Here is a 17,304-nt window from a genome sequence, read left to right as displayed (position 1 = left end):
CTTAAAATAAGAAATTAACTCTCAAAACAAGATAAATTAAAGCTGCAAGCAGCGATGAACTGGCCCGAGCAGAGTGACCTGCAAATGATTTGTTTCTTACCAAGATAAAAAAACAACAACTTTAGATTTAGAAGTGTTAGATAATCTCTCTTGTTTTAAGAGTTATTTCTTATTTTAAGTGTTCATCATGCTTATTTCTAGATTTAACAATCTTAATTTAAGAAATCTTGTCAAGTGAAATTATCTGTCCATGCAGCAAGATCATTTCCCTCAGATTTAGTGTTTTTATCTTGTTTTTAGACATACCTTTTTTGCAGTGCAGAGTATGTGGGGGCAGAGGGCAGAGAGGGAATTCAGGATCTTTGATGGTCTGGTGGATGAAACTGTCTTTCTCTGAAGTTGAGAAATATGTAAAATGTTTGGAATACTTTCACCACTCCCCTTTGAGTTGAAAGAAGTAAAGCATGTGTGTGCATGAACAGCTTACAAAGGTTTTGCTACTTCCACATGTCAGTCGCAGGCTGTTTTCTAGCCTTCAGCAGAGGCCTGTTCATCAAATGAACGCTCTCTCTCTCTGATTGCGGCTGTGCTATCCGTGTGGAGACGCACCTGACTGTTGAAGAGCTCCTGACCCTTCTTACTTCCCGTGTTGCAGCCACAGATAATGTGCTCTCTTGCAGCCTGCAGTAAAGTACAATGATGACTCATTTTGCTTGCCACTCACTCACCAGAATATTCTCACATCGACTCTGCCACTCAGCTACTGCCTGAGGATAAATGGCTGCAGTCCAATTCTTTGTGAGGAATACATTTTTTATCAAAGAGAATATGAGTTGAATATTTCTTTCATTCAGCGAGTGCTCAATATGAGCCCAGAGTTATGAATTTGCAACCCTAGACTGGAGTTGTAGTCAGCCAGGGAGTTATTGGCATTTCTCGGTCTATTTAGCAAGAATAGGTGCCTGCTGAGATTGGCTCTTCTATCACCTGTAATCCCTTTTAATTCCTTCTGCCGGCTCCAGCTGTTCCCTCTGCTCCCTCTGCCATCGCCCTGCTGCTCTGCACCGGAACGGAGATGGTGCTGGGCTGGAGGGCCCCTGCACGTAACGGGGGAGACCCTGTGCGTGGTTATTACCTGGACCAGAGGGAAGAGGGCAAGAAAACGTGGAGAGAAGTCAACGTCAAACCTGCAAAAGAACGGAAGTTTAAGGTGAGCGAGTCCTCCGGCACCGTGCAGTTATGGCGTGGTCCAACACTTTGGTCCAAACTGAAATATCTAAACAACTGCTGGATAGATAGCTACTCAATAAAATTTAGGCAAGAGATTGCACGCAATATTATTAATTAAATCTAACTACGTTACAAGTTGAGTTAACCCTCTGGGGTCTGAGCCTATTTTGTGTCTTCTTCTGTGTTTTTTTGGTCATTCTGTGTCTCTTTTTTTTGGTCATTTTGTGTCTTTTTTTGTCATTTTGTGTCTTTTTTGGTCATTTTGTGTCTCTTTTTTTGGTCATTTTTTGTATTTTTTTTAGTCATTTTGTGTCTTTTTTTTAGTCATTTTGTGTCTTTTTTGTTCTTTTGCTCTTTTGTGTCTTTTTTTTTTTTTCTATTTTTGATTTTGCCCTTCATGTACCACATAAAAAATGTTTATTATACCCATATTTGGTATCCATTTTTTCTTCACCTTTATGATCTTACAGTTATTTTCTCACTTTAACCTACTTGATAAATTAAATTAAAGCTGCAAGCAGCGATGAACTGGCCCGAGCAGAGTGCACTTCAAATTATTTGTTTCTCACCAAGATTTTAAAAAAACTTTAGATTTAGAAGTGTTAGATAATTTATCTTGTTTTAAGAGTTAATTTCTTATTTTTAGTGTACAACATGCTTATTTCTAGATTTAATAATCTTAATTTAAGAAATCTTGTCAAGTGAAATTATCTGTCCATGCAGCAAGATCATTTCCCTCAGACTTAGTGTTTTTATCTTGTTTTTAGACACACCTTTTATGCAGTGCAGAGACAATCCTTAATGAATTGGTTAAATAATAAACCTGGATGAGTAGCCTGCCTGCACAACTGTGAGACAGTTCATGCAGAAGTGTTTTAAATAGTAAGGTTTTTTTAGCAAACTTGTATTTGTTAAATGAGACTTTCTGTGGAACAAGTTGTGTGACAGTTTATAAAATGTTGTTTTGAAGTTGTTTTTCTATTGTTAAATGCAGCCAACTCTACCTCAGTTGATCACAGATGTTTTCTCCAAGATTTCAATGCAACATGGAATGAGTAATTGATATAAAAAAAAAGGGCTTTTGTGGGTGAAGTATTCTTTTAAATCAGCGCTGTACTCAACTACAGCCTCACAGAGATGCTATGTGGCTTTAGACTCTTGTTTGTGTCCCCTTTTCTTTTTTCTCTCACATCCTTTTACATCTTGCAGTATCCGTAATGCACAAAAGTCTTTAATGTTTGCTGACAGAATGAGAACAAAGGATTTATTTTTTAAACTTGTGATGAGAACAACAAGGAAATAATCACCAAAAAATCCCCTCAACAAGCACAACAAAGAGATTTCTAGTCTTCAAGGGCTGTTTTTTAATACGATTACACTAACACAAGTTACCTCTCCATTTAGCCTGAAAATAATGGAAATATTGGCTGAAGCTCCCTCATCCACATTGGCTGTGTCACTAGGCAACAAGCAGTGTCCATGGAGACCTGCAGGAAAGTTAAATCTTTAACCTGTCGCAGGGAGATTACAGGTGCTCCGTAATTAGACATTGTGCAAATGTGTTTAATGTGAGTGGTTGTTTTTACAAAGACAATTAGGAAGAAAATGACAGCATACGATGATTAACGCCACATGTTTTAAACTGAAGCGTCTTGAAGATTGAAGACCCCGTTTTCCACAAAAAGAAACCCTCTGATGAGAATATGCAGCTCCCCCTTTTGGGGTAAATGAGCAATTTCATCAACCTCAGTCTCCACTTCCTACATGAGCTGTTAAAACCCTCTGGAGTCTCCAAAAGCACCAAATAATCCAGACTTCTTCATCTCATCCAGACTAGAAAACAAAGCAGCGTGGAGCCCTACTGTAAATTTACCTCTAAAGTTCTGGCTGTAAACTCCATGAGGCCAGTTTCAGTTTGATGATGATATACCAAGTAAAACTGGAGACAAGCTCAAATATATTTAGTATAAAATGATAGAACTGAATGTAACCCTCTTATATGTTAGATTTGCAACCTTTGTTCACATTTGCAACATTTAAAATTCTTTATTGAGCATGATGGTGTTTTGAAAGTTAAAAAAAAGATTCAAAATCACATTTTATGTTGGACTAAAGGACTAAAAACAACACAAAATGACTAAAAAAGACACAAAATGACCAAAAAAAACCACACATAACGACCACAAAAGAACAAAAAAGACACAAAAAACACAAAAACACACAAAATGACTAAAAAAAGACACAAAATGACCAAAAAAAAACACACATAACGACCACAAAAGAACAAAAAAGACACAAAAAACACAAAAACACACAAAATGACTAAAAAAAGACACAAAATGACCAAAAAAAAACACACATAACGACCACAAAAGAACAAAAAAGACACAAAAAACACAAAAACACACAAAATGACTAAAAAAAGACACAAAATGACCAAAAAGACACAAAATGACTAAAAAAGACACAAAATGACCAAAAGAAAAAGACACAGAATGACCAAAAAAAAACCAGAAGAAGACACAAAATGACCAAAAAAAGACACAAAATGACTAAAAAAGACACAAAATGACCAAAAAATTACTACACTAAACACACAAGACACAAATAAAATAGAGTCACACTACAAGAAAACCCAGAGTTGGATGACAGGATGACACACAATCACAAGATCACATTTATGTTCTTTGTTTCTTTTTGGTTCAAAATGTTGATCCAGTAAGTCTGAATAAAAAATAAATTATTATCAGGTCATATAGGTGAGGTTGCGCTGGAAAAAAAAACAACCTACATGGCATTTAAACATTTTTAAGTGGTGTATACAGGCAGGATGAAAATATTCAAAAAATGGACTAAATAGCCCCAGACTCCATGGAGTTAATGCTGTTATTTAAATCAGCTTGACCTTCTGGATGTAGAAGTAAATAATAATTTCCACATTGATTCTTCTCCGTGTTGGAGTTGTGCAGGAAATTCAAATGATTTTGCCGTTGGAGCTTCCAGAGCTTTAGCTGTCAGGATGTCAAAGATCCTGCTTCATTAGAACAAAAACTGAAGGAAACCTCTTGAATTTTTCTCCCCTGGGATTTTTAGGGGGGGAAAAAATCAATTTCTGCACACTACATGTTTGAAAGGTGTCTGGGAGGAAAGTTCAATCTTTTGAAACAATGAGAAAAACATAAAGTTTGTACTGTATGATTATTAAAACAAAGTTAAACAAAAAACAGACACAATACAGAAAACTGCATAAAAAGTTTTTTAAAAATAACAGGAAATCTCATATCTGATGCAATAATCCCTGCAAAGTTCATCCAAATCACTTGTTGAAGACAAACTTCCTGCTGTTATTCCGTTCACTATTTGAACTAATTTTACAGTTTATCAGTTGTTCTGGACTGTTGTTGTTATGCACAGTGGTGGAATTTAACTAAGTACATTTACTCAAGTACTGTACTTAATTTTGAGCTACTTTTACTTTACTTGAGTATTTCCATTTTATGTAACTTTATACTTAGAGAGAAGTATTGTACATCTTACTTCACTACATTAAGGTGATAGTTTAGTTTTCAGGTCGAAATTTAATTCTATGGAGTCTATTTTGTCCATTTTTGAATCATTTTCATGTCTTTTCGTGGCTTTGTAAGTCATTTTGTGTCTTTTTTAAGTCATTTTGTGTCTTCTGTGTAGTTTTTTGCTCATTCTGTCTTCTTATTCTGTGTCTTTTTTGGTCATTTTGTGTCTTTTTTTGGTCATTTTGTGTCTTTTTTTAGTCATTTTGTTTCTTTTTGTGTCTTTTTTGGTCATTTTGTGTCTTTTTTAAGTCATTTTGTGTCTTTTTGTGTCGTTTTTAGTCATTTTGTGTCTTTTTGTGTCTTTTTTTAGTCATTTTTTGTCTGTATTTGGTCATTTTGTGTCTTTTTTAGTCCTTTAGTCCAACATAAAATGTGATGTTGAATCTTTTTTTAACTTTCAAAACACTATCATGCTCAATAAAGAATTTTAAATGTTGAAAATGTGAACAAAGGTGTCAAATCTAACATATAAGAGGGTTACATCCAGTTCTATCATTTTATACAAAATATATTTGAGCTTGTCTCCAGTTTTACTTGGTATATCATCATCAAACTGAAACTGGCCTCATGGAGTTTACAGCCAGAACTTTAGAGGTAAATTTACAGTAGGGCTCCACGCTGCTTTGTTTTCTAGTCTGGATGTCATGAAGAAGTCTGGATTTAGAGATTTTGGAGACTCCAGAGGGTTAAAGTAAAAAAAACATGATACATTTAAAGTGATTACACATTTCTTTTATTTAAACCTCATAACCTTATATAGTTGTTAAAATTTACCCTTAACCCTTTTTAAACTGAAATGCTGCTTACAAAAATGCATCAATACAAATAATCCAATAATAAAATAGACACAAATATAATAGAGTCCCACTAGAATAAAAACCAGAGTTGATGACAGGATCACACACAATCACAAGATCGCATTTATGTTGGTTTTTCTTTGTTTCTTTTTGGTTCAAAATGTTGATCCAGTAAGTCAGAATAAAAAAATCAATAATTATCAGGTCATATAGGTGAGGTTGTGTCTGTCAAACATTTTTTAAGTGGTGTATACAGGCAGGATGAAAAGGATTCAGAAATGGAGAAAACAGCCCACGAAGACTCCATGGAGTGAATGAAATGCATCCTGTTCGCCATCTAGTGGCTGAAAGCTGAACTTTACTCCACTTTATTTTGTCAGACAACCTTTTGCATTTCTGGAGTTGGACTGTATATCGACCTGATAAGAAGGTTGTCTATCTATCTAAATGTGGTTAGAGAAGGATCTATAGATAATGTAGGGGGTGGGGGGTGCAGGGGGGGAAATTGGTTTTTAGATAGCGATTGCTATTACTGTGAAATAAGCTCCCTCTGGTTGTGTCAATTAGTTGCCGGGAGAGAGAGCGGAGAGCAGCAGCACAGGTTCACAACTGTTCACGGAGCCGATAAGGGCCTTAAAGTCTAAGTGGCTGTGAATAGGACGATCGATGCGCGGATCAATAAGGCTGAATCCTTTCTCTTCCCAAAGCCAAAGTGTCTCGGGGGCGAAGTAAAAAAATGCTGTGGCAGCAGCAGCAGCACTAATGTCTTGTAAAATGCCTGCTGGAGTCTAAAGAGGTGTAACTGTACCAACAGGGAGCTTTTGCTCCTGTATGATGTGACAACTGATCCCTGTTTACCTTCAAATCAGCTTTATATGCTGCATGTTAGAGCCTGGCTGCTGCATTATTAATCACCTGGAGGTGGGAAAGTGACTTTTGGTTTATGTTTATGTAACATTTCCATATTAAACATGGTTTTTAACCCTTTGGAGTTCAGGGCTATTTTGATGGGTTTTTACTTTTTTTCATTCTGTCTGTATAAACGACTTATAAAATGTTTATTATTCCATGTTGGTATCATATTTTTTTTTCAGCACAACCTCACCTGATTATTATTTTGTCATTTTGACTTACTGGATCTACTATTTGAACACAAAAAACATACAAAAACAAACACGGAAAAATACAAAAACAACACACAAAAAAAACATAAAACACAGAAAAAAATAAACAAAAAACATACATAAAAACACATAAAATACACGAAAATGACAAAAAACACAAAAAAAACACAAAAAACACAAAACACCCCAAAATTACAAAAAACACATGTAAAAACAAAAAAAAACACAGAAAAAAACATTTTTTTTTTACAAAAAACACAAAAAATTACAAAACACACATGAAGAAACACATAAAACAAACAAAAAAACACATAAAAACACATAAAAAACACAAAAAAAACACACAAAAATCACACACAAAACCAAACACAAAAGATTGCATTAAAAATGCTGAAAGTACACTGCAATAAAATAACTTCAGTAAACTTCAGTAATATCATGTTGCACTTGGTCAAGGTGGTTTTTACCTTTGATGAAGAAAGTTGACGCACTAAATCGGACATGGAAACTTCTGGAAAAGCCAAAACTTTAGAGTGAAGCTGACAGCAGGACTCCATGCTGCTTCGTTTTTATGTTGCTACGTCATGAGGTGTCATGCTCCGTCTTTTCGTGGACTCCAGAGGGTTAAAATTGGTCTTTTGTAATCAAACATTTTATTTGAGACACTGGATTTTAGGTCTTCATTAAATGTAAGCTTTTCTCTTTTGCCTAACTTTTGCTTCAGATTTTCAATGCAGGACTTTTTACTGTGTGGTATTAGTATTTTTACCAAAGTAAAGTATCTGAATACTTCCTCCACTCCTGTCTACAGGTTTCCAGTCTGACCAGTGGAAACTTCTACCAGTTCCGTGTGTTTGCTGCCAACTTGGCCGGCGTGGGGAAGCCGTCTGACGCCAGCGACGCTTTCCTGTGTGAGAAGTGGACGATGCCAGAGCCGGGTGAGGAGAGAAAGTGTCATTTCACTTTCACATTATTTCATTCACAAAGGGGAACATATCAAACTTCAGAAATGACTGAAATATATCACTGCACACACCTCAAAGACAAGTCCATTCTCAGTGTAGGTGAGTTTCAGATATCCACATAATACTTGGTGCTGGTGGCTGCATATTGGACCAGGATTTGCTTCCAAACATGCTCAAACATGTATGTGTTAAACTAAACTAAGCCAAAAGATTTATGGTGGAAATGTAATGTGGAAACAGCCTTTCTGAGCTTATGTTCATATGTTTAAGAGCAAACTTAAGACTTATCTTTTTAATTTGGCTTCAACTTGAACCGTTTTAAAATATTTTTTCTGCTGGTGCATCTAACTGTTATACCATCTTCTCTTTTATTTATTTATTTCATTAATTTAAGTTTTTTTTTCTCATTAATGTACACTCAGCACACTCAGCACCCCATCTTGACAGAAAAAAACTGAAATGTAGAATTTTTTGCAAATTTATTTAAAAAGAAAAACTGAAATATCACATGGTCATAAGTATTCAGATATTTCAGTTTTTCTTTTTTAATAAATTAAAATATATATATATATACATATATATGTATGTATGTATGTATATATATATATATATATATATATATATATATATACAGTATAAACTGAATATATATTTATACTTAAATATATATATAGTTATATATGTATAATATATGTGTGTATATATATATATATATATAAATCATGCTTTACATTTTGTTTATTTATTTATTATTTTCATCTTTTTTATCTAGCTTTATTACATTTTTTGTTATTATTATTATTATTTTAGTTATTTTATTTTATTTTATCTTACTGTACTTTATTTATTTTATCTAATTAATTTCTAACCTGCCTCCAGTGTTTCCTCACTGTCTGTCATTGAGATATTAATTTTATTTTTTTTCCTTTTTTTATTTTTTATGTGAAGCACTTTGTGTTACACTTCTCTTGTATGAAAAGTGCTATACAAATAATGATTTATGATGATTGATTTATTTGATTGATGTGTTTCTGCACAGTGAAGGTCGAACAATAATTAAAGTAAAGCAACAACAAGATTGAGTTTAGAAGGTCTTGGAAATGAATAATTTCCAAATAATTTCCAAGAATCTAAACCTCTGCTCTCACCTCCCTGACCTGAAGTTTATTTATAAAAGCTGTTAGTTCGTAAAAATAAAAGTTTGTTGGCCCCAGTTTGAAAATCGAGGTGACCGTGCATAAAGCGGAGCACCCATTACCACTCACTAACATTTACTTTTAATTTAAAAGGCACCATTAAAAGTGCATACAGTCATCTAATAACAAAACAATAAAAAACGGCTATTTGCATATTATGCCATTAAAGTGCAAAATCGAGGCCGAGGTCAGAAGGCAAGTGCACAATATGTTAGCAGAAATAAAAGCTGAAATGAAAGCCTCGAGCCAGAGGTAGTTAATGGGATTTACTATGTGTTGCGAATGTATATAACTTGTGCATGTGGCCCTGGCTGGTGGCGGTTTGTGCTGCTGAAGTGCCACTGAGCAAAACACCAAGTCACGAATCAGCTCGTCTGAATGAAAGGTGATGAGCAAGAACAGATTAAAGTGTCAGAGGATGCATGGGGTAAATGTTTGAATATTATACACACGTCTATTTCTAAAGCAAGAAGTGTGTGTGTGTGTGTGTGTGTGTGTGTGTGTGTGTAGGGGTCTCAAACTCAAATTACCTGGAGGCCGCTGGAGGCAGTATCAAAATGACAAAAAAAAAGATGCATAATTACAAAAAAAAAGACACTAAATGACCAAGAAAAAGACACAAAATGACCAAAAAATACACAAAATTACAAAAAAAAGACACAAAATTACTGAAAAAACACTAAATTACTTTAAAAAGACACAAAATAACACAAAATGACCAAAAAATACACAGAATTACCAAAAAAGACACTTACTACAATTTGTAATTACTTGTACTTCCCTTTAATATTGTCATTTTATGCTACTTTATACTTCTACTGCATTTTGAACTCTGCACAATTTTTTGGAGTAAAATATCATAACTATTCACATCCTTTATACTTCTGAAAAAAATGTACTTAAGTAAAATAATGTAAGTGTTATACACAAAATGTAAAAAAGTTGTGCTAGTTTTAGCTGGTTTATGTCAATTGGGTGATTAAATCTTTAGCAATGTATCATTTTCTATCAGATCTTCATATCTATAAAAAGTCAACTTTTCATGAAAATCAGCTGTTTTCAGCTTTTTGTTCATGCATTTTTTCAGCTTATCCAAGAGGGTTTATATATTGCTTATTTATCTTAAGATGTAAGAGAATAAATAAACACTTCATCTTTAATTTTATCACAAACACTTCTGGAGATAGATAGGTTTAAGAGCGGACCAGAAGGGGAAAGAAAACTGTAATAATGAGTAATAAAGTAGCATAAAAATGGAAATATTTAAGCACAGTGCAATTATCACGTATCTCAAGTTTGTACTTAAGTGCAGTACTTCACTAAATGTATTTAGTAACATTCCACCACTGAAGAACACACATATTGCACACACACACACACACACACACACACACACTGAGTCATTGCAGTGTGTGTGTGGTTCAGTTCTGGCCCCGCTCCTATCAGCTTCTTGTGACATTAATATTGAAAATGGAGAGAGGCTCTCTCACACATGCCACTTTTAAAGCGCAGCTCATTAATCTTGGCAAATGGGCTTTCCTCTGCGCCGTTAATAATTTAAAAGTGACCGAAAATCATTAAGCAAATTAACTACCAAGTGCCGGCGTGGAGTCAGTGGGGGTAGATTAAGGAAAGTCACTGTACTCATTTAAAACTTTACTGTTATTTCTGATTTGTTTTTGTTGCAACTTCTCGTTGTGACGGAGGACTCCTGTTTGGTTGCTTTAGATATGGTCACTGAGGGAACATACAGTCATGGAAAAAATTATCAGACCACCCTTTTTCTTCAGGTTCTTGTTCATTTTAATGCCTAGTACAACTAAAGGTACATTTGTTTGGATAAATATAATGATAACAACAAAAATAGTGACACTGACTTTGGTTATTATCAAGAAAACCATGGAAAATGTCTAGATATCAGCTCTTAAATTAAACTCTTATGAGCTATTTTTGAAAACTAACATTCACAGCACGGCACTTCATACACAGGTACGGTGCATTCAAAAGCGTCGGAACAGTTATGGTGCGTTTAAGATCGTTGGACAAATTAAAACTTACAGAGAAACTATTATTATTACTGAATGGAACTTAGTTCAATAAACAAGTTAACAAAACATTAACATGTTAACATCTTATCATTATATTTCTCCAAACAAATGTACCTTTAGTTGTACCAGGCATTAAAATGAACAAGATATTAGAGAAAACAAGGGTGGTCCAATGATTTTTTCCATGACTGTAGCCACACCAATATTCAGACTTTGTTTTTAACTTAGTTTATTTCGGTGTGAATTTTTTCCTGACACACAGCATTGCTCCTCCCTCTCAGGTTGCCCCTACGACGTGGAGTGCAGGGAGGTGAAAGACGACTCCTTGGTGCTGCTGTGGGCGGCTCCGCTGTATGAAGGACGGAGCCCTGTCACTGGCTATTTGCTGGAAATCAGCCAGGGTGACCAATCAGACGACTGGGTTCCTTTGAATGAAAAGCCGATCTTTGACACACATTACAAGGTGAGCAAAGCTGTAAAAAAAAAAAAAAAACATTTACAAGCTTCCGCTCTAGATAACATCAATTTATAATTGTCTATTAGCTGATTTAACAAGGCGAGGTATTTCTGTGTTGTATAAAGTTTGGGTGTATATAAAGCCAAATGTATCATATTTGATAAACAAGTTTTTGAGACCTCTACACCATCAGTGTGATATTTTTTTTCCTGAAAAACCTCATGTATTCAATCAGATACATGCAGTACCTGGATAATCCACTAGGGATCAGTAATTAATGCACCAGAGGGCCTCAATCAATGACCCACATGTCATTTTCAAGAATATTTTTGTCAATTTTGAAAAAGTGAAGATAAGAAAAACTTTTAAATTGTTACTGATCCTTCAATATGAGTATTAAGTGGACTGATGTAATGTAAAATTAATCAATATTTCATTCAATTTATGGTAAAGCTGTGTTGAAAATGTGTGTATCAAATCCGATACAGCAGGTATTAATGACAGCTTATTTAAAAATTTGTCAACCTTCATATCTGCAGATGTTTGATGTTGTGTTATATGGATAAAAAATAGTTTGTATGTTTGGGGAAAATGTTTAAAGGAAGGTTTTAAATGGCTAAAAACATTAGGCTTTATATGTCTTTGTTAGTTCAAGAAAAACAAAACTGGGAGCAACAAATTGCACAAAAAGACCTGATGTATCAAATATGATACAAATTAGAATTCATATATGCAAATTGATATTTCAATTTTTTTTTCTATTTGTGAGCAGGTTCAATAAACACAAGAATTTTCTGGCAATTATTTCATGGTTCAGGCTTTTAAATAACTGTAAATTATTAATACTCTAAAAATCTACCACGCTCCAGTATGTTATTCCTTTGTATTTCTGTGGGTCTAAATGTTTAAATAATCCTGATAAATTATGACAATGATCTGTAAATATTTCATGTGTTTTTATTGCCCCCAGGTGTCAGGTCTTGAGGCGGGTCAGACCTACCGGCTCCGTGTGCTGGCTGTCAACGAGGCCGGAGTGGGCAGTCCGTCTCTGCCCAGTGAGCCGGTCACAGCTCAGACCAGACCAGGTCAGCCATCACGCCTCCACAAATACAAATATTACAATGAAAAAAATCACTTCCAAGGCCTGTTGGAGGCTCAGAAAAGTACCTATCCAAGGCAGGTATTTTCTGAGACTCTAACCGGTGAAGTTGGGTGGATCCTCTCTCCCAAGTCACACCCATAGCGGCTTTCGAGAGGGAAAAGTACCCAATGGAAACACGCCTTATCTAAGCATTACTGTTTAAATTAAAAAAATATCTCCCAAATATTAACCCTCTGGAATCCATGACAGCACCGGAGCAAGACTTCTTCATGACGTTGCAAAATTTTGCAAATGTTTTTCAAATTTTGCAGTATGCATTCAGCATATTTAATGCAATATTTTGTCTTTAATGTTTTATTTGTGTAATTTTTTTCAATTTTTGTGTGTTTTTGTGTGTGTTTTTTTTTGTCATTTTTTGTGTGTTTTCGTGTATTTTTGTGTGTATTTTATGTGTTTTTTGTAATTTTTGTGGGTTTTTTGTTTTGAAAATGTTGATCCAGTAAGTCAAAATGAAAATAATAATAATAAGGTCATATAGGTGAGGTTGTGCTGAAAACAATACCAACATGGTGAACACTTTTTAAGTGGTTTATACAAGCAGAATGAAAAGGATTCAAAAACTGACAAAATAGCCCCAAAGTCCAAAGGGTTAACAAGCTTAGAAGATTTCTTCCCCACTATATAGGTAATTTTTTCAAAAGCCAAACATGCTGTTAAATCTTTCAAACATCTGGCCAAGAGAGAGGCAACTCACATTCTTAAATGCACCATTTTATGCCAACATAAAGACTGAGAACATCAGTTTAATCCAGTGGTGATATCACAAAAAGACTTCAACATTTGCTAAAAAGCCATTTATAGGTAGTGTAATTAAGTAGTACACAATTTTAAAAATTTGGGAAAGAAATATTAATATATTCAGGATAAAAATGAGCCAAAGTGTAGATGAATAGAATATGCAGTATGTGTACTCAGTGTAGAGGAAACATCTAATTGATTCTGGCTGCAGATTTTAACACTGTGGGATCTTTCCATCTCTTTTTTATAATGCTATGAATTTCCTGATGGTGTCTGCAGCCGCACTAACTGCCTGTTTTCATCCTCAGGCGCCAAAGACATTGAGATTGGAGTGGACGACGACGGTTTCATATTTCTGAGCTACGAGGCCAAGGAGACGGATGAGGACAGCAAGTTTCTGTGGAACAAAAACTACACGGAGCCCATCGACGGCAGCAGAGCTCAGGCACAAAACAAGGAGGACGGGTATGGCTGGTTCAAGAAATGTGTGGCGGTCTGCAGGAACAGGAAGTGATATATTTCGGACGGATTTAATTTGACCGATTCTGGTCTTATTTTTTAAATAGTCATGTAAAAAATTATGAGACCACCCTTTTTCTTCAATTTGTTGTTCATTTTTATATCTGGTACAACTAAAGATACATTTTTTAGCCGCAAGCATTAGCTAACAATTAAAGTTGTTTTAATCACAAAAAACTACTATTATTTCTCGTCGCTAAACAAATGCAGCTTTCAAAATAAGATCACAGATTCCACCACAAAGTTTACAAGAAGACTGTCAAAATAAGATGCCTTAAATAAAACAAACATGCTTTGTAAGTTTTCATATGTCCCACGCTCTTAAACGCACCATAGCTGTTCCGACACTGTTGAATGCACCGTACCTGTGTATGAAGTGCCGTGCTGTGAATGTTAGTTTTCTCTTGATCTTGACATACAGTCATGGAAAAAATGATTAGACCACCCTTGTTTTCATAAGTTTCTTGTTCATTTCAATGCCTGGTACAACTAAAGACACATTTTTTGGACAGATATAATGATAATAACAAAAATAGCTCATAAGAGTTTAATTTAAGAGCTGATATCTAGACATGTTCCATGGTTTTCTTGGTCATGATTTTGGTTATTATCAATAAAACCATGGCAAATGTCTAGATATAAGCTCTTAAATTAAACTCTTATGAGCTATTTTTGTTGTTATGAGTATATGTGTCGAAACAAATGTACCTTTAATTGTACCAGGCATAAAAATGAACAAGAAATGCATGAGAACAATGGTCTAATATTTTTTTACATGACTGTATTAACATTAAATGTAGTCCAGACAAATGGAATTTGCTGTGTAAAATGACATTTTCGGAGTGTTTCTCAGTGGGGTTTCAACTAAAAGCCAGTCTCTTTTAATTACTCCTTCTCTTAGCTCGAGGTAAAGGATATTAACTCGTTGATAGGATGTAAAACAATTCTTTAATTTCATCTGGCTAAAAGGCATTGGGATAACACTATTGGGACAGAAAACAGTGTGGAGCCGAGAGAGAGTTGACAGCACCTACATCACCCGATGCTGCAGGGTGTGCAGATAAACAAGAAAGTCAAGGTGCTCTCTAGATTAATCTGTCTGTTTTCCAATTTGTCCGTCAGGTCGGTCCTCACCTTCACAGACGCGTCTGAGGAGGATCTGGGGCTCTACACGGTGGAGATGAGCGACAACCCAGAGGTCTCGTCCAGCTACGACTTCACCGCTGAAGGTACACGGAAAAGAAAGTTTTAGGACCGTTAGGAAGCTGTCCTTGCCACACGGCAAAAAAGGTGTCTAGAACAAGATAAAAACATTAAAATCAGTGGCGGTTCTAGACCAGTTTTACTGTGGGGGCCAAGGAGGGGCCAGTGTTTAATCAGAGGAGCACATTAAAAAATGGCAAAGATGATATTTAAGCATTCAAAATCTTTGTTTTCGCTTATTTAAACATCTCATTTAAGTATATTTGGAAGATACAAGTACATTGATTTAAATAATGAGACTCACCAACTAACAGGTTTTTTTTGTATGACAATGACATTTCTCATTTTTGTGCACAATCACTTTTTTTTTTATTTTGAAAGTGCAGGACAGTCAGAATGATCTTGTAGGGGTCTCAATGTAGGGGGGCAGTGGCCCCTGTAGGCCCCTGTGTAGAACCGCCACTGACTAAATCTGAGGGAAATTATCATGATAATTACTATATCAACTTATAGTTTGATAAATATAAAAATGGACACAATAGTTTTTTTCTGGACTCAATATATTGTCCTTTACATGCGTGACTTTTTGTCCTTTTTTGTGTTGTGTTTAAAGTAATGCTGCAGACGTTTGACAGGCAGTATGAATTGGCAAAAAAAAACTATATTTCCCAAGCAGCCATTCCAGCTGTTTATATGTTATTTTAATAATAAAATAATACACTGCAAAAAAAGGTGTGTTTAAAAACAAGATTAAAAACACTAAATCTGAGGGAAATGATCTTGCTGCATGGACAGATAATTTCACTTGGCAAGATTTCTTGAATTAAGATTATTAAATCTAGAAATAAGCATGTTGAACGCTTAAAATAAGAAATTAACTCTTAAAACAAGATAAATTAAAGCTGCAAGCAGTGATGAACTGGCCCGAGCAGAGTGCACTGACAATTATTTGTTTATTACCAAGATTAAAAAAAATTTTAGATTTAGAAATGTTAGATAATTTATCTTGTTTTAACAGTTAATTTCTTATTTTAAGCGTTCAACATGCTTATTTCTAGATTTAATAATCTTAATTTAAGAAATCTTGCCAAGTGAAATTATCTGTCCATGCAGCAAGATCATTTCCCTCAGATTTAGTGTTTTTATCTTGTTTTTAGACACACCTTTTTTGCAGTGCACTTCACCTGATGCACGAAAGGAGCTCCGTTCTCTTGTGTTATTAAAGAAAAAAGCTGACTGAGGCATGAATAGCAGGACTTTTAATTTTAGGGGTTATCAAGCTTTTCTCTCAAGCAAATAATTATGCCTCTCACAGCCACTTCCCACAAGGTCAGCCGTCTCACTGAGCATATGTTCTCAATCAACTTACAGCTTAAAAACAAAGCTGTGCGTGCCATTGGGTTTTTTTTTAACAATGTGTATTAAGAAATGTGAGTCCTGTTTAAAGTTTAATTAACCTTCAGTTGCTGTTTTACTTCTTTGCAGACCTTGAAAGACTCAAAGAACTCAGCTGGCAAGTTAGAAATCCACGTATGTACCAAAGACTTTGCACTACACTACCCTACCAAGCCTATAACTGCAGTAACTACATTTTTGGTCGAAATTGAGTTACAACTAAAAATGAACTCCTTGATGTCTGTTTTATCACGTGACACAAGTTTTAGATTTTATATTTTGCTTAATTTCAGAGAAATAATAATATAAAAATTGCAGTAACTACAAAATCCAATTCAAAACCAAAGCAGACAACAGTAATTGCACATACTTCACTTGTTTCTATGACGACGTTAACAAAAAGAAAGGCTGCTACCGGACCGTTTATTATCTGCCGTGTTGTTGTTACCGGAAGAAGTGGAAAAATTATGTAATGTCATTTTGTGACTTTTTTTGGTAATTGTGTCTTTTTTAGTAATTTTGCATCTTTTTTTTTTTGTAATTTTGTGTCTTTTTTGTCATTTTGTGTCTTTTTTAAAGTAATTTAGTTTTTTTCTGTCATTTTGTGTCTTTTTTTTGTAATTTTGTGTCTTTTTTGGTAATTGTGTGTCTTTTTTAAATAATTTAGGTTTTTTTAGTAATTTTGTGTCTTTTTTGGTCATTTTGTGTCTTTTTAAGTAATTTTGTTTTTTTCTGTCTTTTTTTTTTTTTTTTTTAGCAATTTTGTGGGTTTTTTTGGTCATTTTGTGTCTTAGCAATTTTGTGGGTTTTTTTGGTCATTTTGTGTCTTTTTTAAAGTAATTAAGTTTTTGTCTGTCATTTTGTGTCTTTTTAAAGTAATTTTGTGTCTTTTTTTGGT

General features: G+C 34.6%; 1 protein-coding gene across 1 annotated transcript in view; it reads left to right on the top strand.

The window, feature by feature from the left end:
- myom3 (myomesin 3) overlaps positions 1–17,304 on the top strand; it is a 117,756-nt gene that overhangs the window by 79,544 nt on the left and 20,908 nt on the right. Inside the window, 7 exon segments of the mRNA XM_059339093.1 lie at positions 1,023–1,210; positions 7,535–7,661; positions 11,214–11,395; positions 12,360–12,474; positions 13,598–13,754; positions 14,931–15,037; positions 16,497–16,541. Coding sequence (XP_059195076.1) covers positions 1,023–1,210; positions 7,535–7,661; positions 11,214–11,395; positions 12,360–12,474; positions 13,598–13,754; positions 14,931–15,037; positions 16,497–16,541 — 921 coding nt within the window.

Source organism: Centropristis striata, chromosome 8 (assembly GCF_030273125.1).
Source record: "Centropristis striata isolate RG_2023a ecotype Rhode Island chromosome 8, C.striata_1.0, whole genome shotgun sequence".
NCBI classification, from domain to species: Eukaryota; Metazoa; Chordata; class Actinopteri; order Perciformes; family Serranidae; genus Centropristis; species Centropristis striata.
Note: the sequence above shows the minus strand (reverse complement) of the source record. Positions and strands in the feature narration are given on the sequence as shown.